Source organism: Cucurbita maxima, unplaced genomic scaffold, assembly GCF_002738345.1.
Source record: "Cucurbita maxima cultivar Rimu unplaced genomic scaffold, Cmax_1.0 Cma_Scf00018, whole genome shotgun sequence".
NCBI lineage: Eukaryota > Viridiplantae > Streptophyta > Magnoliopsida > Cucurbitales > Cucurbitaceae > Cucurbita > Cucurbita maxima.
This window is the reverse complement of record NW_019272034.1, coordinates 1,408,472-1,414,111: the sequence shown is the minus strand read 5'-3', so window position 1 is coordinate 1,414,111 and position 5,640 is coordinate 1,408,472. Positions and strand designations below refer to the sequence as shown.

Sequence of the window (5,640 nt, the reverse complement as noted above, 5' to 3'; positions counted from 1 at the left end):
TTTTTTTTTTTTTTTTTTTTTTTTTTTTTTTTTTTTTTTTTTTTTTTTTTTTTTTTTTTTTTTTTTAAGAATATAAGAATAAGATATGATGAATAACCCAAGTGCTCATCATTTTTATTTTTATTTACTTTATTTTATGATATCGAACCCATGAACACATAAATGATGAATAATCGACAAAAATCTAACACCCAGTTGAAAAAATTTATCATCATTTTCATGAATGCCAACAATATTAGGTTTATGGAGCTTTTTAAGAGAATTCTATTGACATAGTTAAGTTTAGGGCATGACTCCAATACCATGTTAAGAATTACGGATCTCCACAATGAGCATATAAGCTCTCATGGTTTTTATTGGGCTTCATGGGCTTCAGCACAAGGCCTCATAATAATGGAGGGAGTATTCTTAATTATAAACTCATGATCATTCTCTAAACTAGTCGACGTGAGATTTTTACCATCCAACAAAAGCATTGTTAACATTTTCATTAATATCTCTCGAGGTCAAGGTAGAGGTCGAGGTCGAGGTCGAGACAAGAAAAAAGAGGAATTAATAGATAAAAAAGCAAAAAAAGAAAACAAAGAGGGGTGTTTTGGGAAAGAAAAAAAAGGAGGGATGGGTTTGGGAGAAAACCCAAGAAGATAGGAAAATAAGTTTTTAATTTTTAATTTTTAATTTTTTAAAAAAATTTAGGGTATGTGGTGGAAAAAGGGTGGTGATGTGTCAGTGGCCATGCTGGAATTATAATTTTGATGATACGAAATTGGAAAGCACATGTCACACCAGCCATCCCAAATGCCCATCACTCTGTTTCCACATGGCCCATCATTATGTGCCACCTCATCCTCCCAACTATTCTCCCACCACTACCAAACCCTAATTATATTAATTAATAATAACAACATTTACCCCAAAAACCTCGACTAAGGGGTTTCTTACTCGAACTCGAGTTATACTTAAAATGATCGTTATTTTTCGTTCAAAATAGTGAAAATGTTCGGACGAATAAAGTTCAAGCTACGTATTAGAGTTTTGAATAACTCGGACTTCGTAGATTGGTTCTATTTTTCAGTCAATAAAAAATAATTAAAGTTTAATTTTTTTTAATATTTGTAAATATTAAAATGAAATTTTGAAAAAAGATATAATATTAATTGGTTAGCTGGTTTTAAAAGTAGTAATGGGTTTAATTCTTAAAAAATAAAATAAATAAATAAACATAAATCAGATTTGAAAGTTAAAATAAGAATATTTCAAATTCCATTTTCATATAAACCAAACAAAAACATGAATTTAGATAAGGCTAAAGATTTCTTGTCCACTTGGAGAAGTAATTTATTAGTTTGATCAAAACGTGGCCGTTTTAGTTTTATTTATATATATATATATAACCGATTTTATTCCTTTTTAACATAATGGACATTTTAAAATCTTTCAATCTTACTTGATCTACAATTTTAATTAAAAATAGGATTTTTAAAATATTATTAATACAAAAAAAAAATTATAATTTAAAATAATTATTTAGAGTGAGACGAAGCAAGGTGGGGTTAGGTGTCATCAGCCCGTGTAACCTTCTCTTCAATCTTTTTTTATTCCCTAATGTCAATTCCATTTAGCTCACTAAGGAAAAATCTCTACTCTCTCATTCTTGGCTTCAACATGAATTTTCAACCCTCTTGGGGCTGATCTAGATAGAGCATTTCACATCGACTAATTTAGGAAATGATCATAGGTTTATAATCAAGAAATACTATCTTCATTGGTATAAGACTCTTTTGGGAAGCACAAAATAAAGTCATGAGAGCTTATACTCAAAGTGGATAATATCATATCATTATAGAAAGTCGTGTTCATCTAACAAGACGAACAACGAGAATGAAAGAAGAAAGAGCGGTCGAAGAACAGAGCATTGAATGGGAGATGAGGTAGAAGAAAAAAAGGTCATTGGGATTTGGGAAATTTGCAGGTGATAAGGCCTTTTTACCAACTCACAAAGAAATGTCTTTAAAATGTTGATGGCTTTGGTTCCAACCAAGAAGACAAGGAGTTGTGTAAGCTCTAAAGCAGCTATGGATTTTAGGACTTTCCTTTAATTTCTCATTTTCATGCTTAGTCTAAGCCTATGCAATTTCGTCTTTAATCTTATGCTAGTGTTGTAGTAGTTGTCGGGACCGAATTTTATGTTGCTACTAAAAGACACACTAAAAAACGCTCGATGTTAAGTCTGAATTTTAAATACCCTTTTGAAAGTAAGAAAAAGTACCTTTAACTATTTTGTGGCGTTTGGTTTATTATCAAAAAGCGATAATGAGAATTCTAAAGGCAAATTATGAGCGTTTGATTTTAAGATAAAGCACCTTTTTTCTAAAAGGTGCTTTCAGTTAAGATGGTTAAATTGTGAACGTTCGTCAAGAAGATTGTCTATGCAAACGTTAAGATAATGACATAAATTTCTAAATGGAAGACCAAGGTGATGGAAGCTTGTGCAAGTGAGGGAGAAGACTCAATACGACGTGTTTACGAGGTTAAATTAACACCCATTATGGTTAAATTAACCCCGATCGCGAGCCTTAAACTAATTTTATTATTTAGAACAAAAAAAATCGTTTAAAAAATATTTCTTACTTTCTCAGACCATCCACCATAGTTGGTATGGATGAAGAACAATTAGAAAAGAAACATCCTAAGCGAGTTAGATCAATAACAAGAGACAAGAATGTTAAAAATAATAAACTTGAGGTAGGAAGTGAATTTTACATAGAAAGCATTAGAGTACCTCCTCCTTCCACACATCGTCTGAAAGCAAAAACAAAAAAGAAAAAAGTTCAATCCAAAGCCCCTCCAACACACTGGATATCAAACTGCAATCTCTGACGACTCGAGGGGGCTTAGGACGACGGGATTTCATCGGTTCATGAAACCGTTGACATACCTCGTTCATATTACCTACTTGATGTATTGAGACATCCACTTGAAACCGTCGCCATAACCCATTTTGCGAACGATACTGCACATGAATACCTCTAATGGACGTACATTTGAATCAGTTAGATTTACTTTTCCCTTGCCAGTGGTGAAGTTGGTCAAGCCAAGATGGTAGCGCAATTCGTCCTCTGAGGCTGCATATGGAATGTCGATCTTGTTGCCCAATATAAGGAATGGCACATTAGCAAGCGATTCATCAGAGAGAAGAGCGTCGAGTTCCTTCTTCGATTCTGCAAACCTTTCTTTGTCGAAGGCGTCGACTAGGTACACGACAGCATCTACCTGTTATATTCATTTTCATACAAAATTAGAAGCACGTCTTAAGCGACATACTATTGCAGTAAGTTGGAGACATATGCAAAATCATCCAACATCATCCATATAGCACAACAACACAAACTGCAGAAAACCAAACACCGCACGGTCTACAAACCCGTCTCTGCAAAATGCTCTCTAGCTTCAGCAGAACAGAAAATTGGACAGACAGACAGCTTGAAGAACATAACTAATGTTCTTTCGAAGGTGCCGTGTTATGGATACATTGTTATAATCCATTCAGCAACAGAGTTCAGAAGATCATGTATCAATTCTTAAGAAAAAAAATACCACTAGGAAGTTTCCATTAACGCAATCAAACAGCAAGAAGTAAGATAAACAACTGATGGAAAGCACCAAAACTGAGCAAGTGATATGCAGCTCAAGAAGAAAAATTCATCAAGTTAGTTCCAAAAAATCAAAATGGCCCGTTATTAATGGAATTCCTTGTTGACTCTCTATAAAATACTCATTTGGACGAGAGCTTCTCCCAAGCCACTGCACTAGATGCACATGTAGTCGTAGAGTCAGCTCAAAATGCCTCTATTCTATACTAAAAGACTACTTCGGAGGGGTCCTTGTTCTACAAAATCAGGTAGACGAGTATACCATTGATTCTTTTGATGGTTTTCTCGGATCTGATATATTACAACAAACTGAAAATAACAAAAGTAACTAATGGCATTGTTCATTCAACTTGGATCCATGGAAGAAGGGAGTGGGGGCATAATTGAAAGCATAATAGATGGAAACGCAACAAGTTCAGAAGATTATAGAAAAAAATTCTCCTACAAGACATCAGCTAGAGGAATTGGCTGCATAATTATGAAAAATGCAACAAATATTAAGCTCATGAGTATTTCCAGCTACCAGTTGGGAATCAAACATAACTGTAATCTGAAAACACAACAATTGGTAAAGAGTACAAGTTTCAAGAGTAAAGTGCTCCTCAACAGAGCCGAATGTCCAAGAAATTCACAACGAAAATGGAAATACAATCAGCTTGAATTCAAGAAAAACAGCGTTTTATTACCTTAGCATAATAATCCTTCCAGACTCTACGAGCAATTTGATGCCCACCCAAATCAAACGCCTTGAATTTGATTTTTCCAATACTCAACTCCTCAGACGTCGGGTACTGTGTAGGCTGGTGCTGAACAAGCCTCTATAGAACAAAGAAACCAAAACAAACAAACAAACAAACAAACAAACAACAATAACCAATCCACACCATAACAATCAAGCCAAAATCCCCCAACATTTCGATTCCTCAGTCAAATCCAAATCTAAACACACCGATTCCCCCAAATTGCAAAAACAGAAATCAAGCAAACAGAAAGGCAAGAAATCAAACCTCATCCTTCAACATATGGAGAAGAGTAGTTTTGCCGGCATTATCGAGGCCGAGAAAGAGGATCTTGGCCTCCTTCTGCCAGAGACCGAGGGAGGCCAAGACGCCGTAGAACCAGTCAATGAGGAACATCGATGGAGGCGATTGAAGGCAGATCGGAGGGGAATTGGGCGGGATCTAGGTCGGCTGAAAACTTGTGGGGCTGGATCCACAGAGAGGAATTGGGAATTTGGATCGAGAAGATGAGAAGACGAAAGGGATAAAAAATTTACAGCTTTTTGTTGGGTGTGAACTCTAATGCGAAATCACGACAGCTCCCGTTCGAATTTCGGGTGCATTTCATTTTTTCATCGAATAATATTGCAAAAATAATATTATTACTTTTTTATATATATTTAAATCTCTTGACCAATAATTACTATAAAATTTTCAATTAAAATAAATATATTTAATTACTTAAATAATATTATTTTTATTAAAATAATTAGAGGATTGAATAATGGTAGTGTCACACCAATCATAATCTCATCCAATTTCCACTTTTTTGGTCACTCATTTTGATATAACCTATGCTTTTTGCAATCAAAGGTGCTTTCATCATAATGTTTTCTTTGTAATATATATATAATTATTTTAAATAAAAAATTTAAAACAACAAATGGGCCGTATTACACAAGCCCAGTGTTAAAATGGGCTTCATTAAAGATAAACCACGGCCCATTTTTTTGGGATGGGTGACTTTAAAAAATATTTATAAACATATACATTTTCTTTAATATAAAATTAATTAAATCATTTCAAATTTTAAATTCATCCTCCAACTTAATTTGGTATTATTTAATTTTTTATTTAATCAATTAAATACACGCAAATTATTGTAAGCTATATTTATTTTATTTTTTATTTTTAAAAGGTGTGGATTAATAAATTGTAATGATTGGTCTTAAATCAATTTAATATAATTCACAAAAAAAAAAAAAAAA

General features: G+C 33.4%; 1 protein-coding gene across 1 annotated transcript; it reads right to left on the bottom strand.

Annotated features, from left to right (window-relative positions):
• Nucleotides 1-2,676: 2,676 nt before the first annotated feature.
• On the bottom strand, nucleotides 2,677-5,010 carry LOC111492948 (GTP-binding protein SAR1A). The gene is made up of 3 exons (XM_023142489.1): nucleotides 4,661-5,010; nucleotides 4,340-4,471; nucleotides 2,677-3,273 (listed from the first exon to the last, which is right to left on the bottom strand). Exons 1-3 carry the CDS (start codon nucleotides 4,787-4,789, stop codon nucleotides 2,953-2,955), a joined length of 582 nt encoding a protein of 193 aa, XP_022998257.1. The 5' UTR covers nucleotides 4,790-5,010; the 3' UTR covers nucleotides 2,677-2,952.
• Between the last annotated feature and the right edge of the window lie 630 nt (nucleotides 5,011-5,640).

Bases quoted from the DNA above. Each gene is read 5' to 3' on its own strand.
- LOC111492948 (XM_023142489.1), bottom strand. From the start codon at position 4,789: ATGTTCCTCATTGACTGGTTCTACGGCGTCTTGGCCTCCCTCGGTCTC. The intron at 4,472-4,660 runs GTTTGATTTCTT...TTTGTTCTATAG, and splicing joins TCCATATGTTGAAGGATGAG to AGGCTTGTTCAGCACCAGCC. The intron at 3,274-4,339 runs GTAATAAAACGC...TGAATATAACAG, and splicing joins GGAAGGATTATTATGCTAAG to GTAGATGCTGTCGTGTACCT.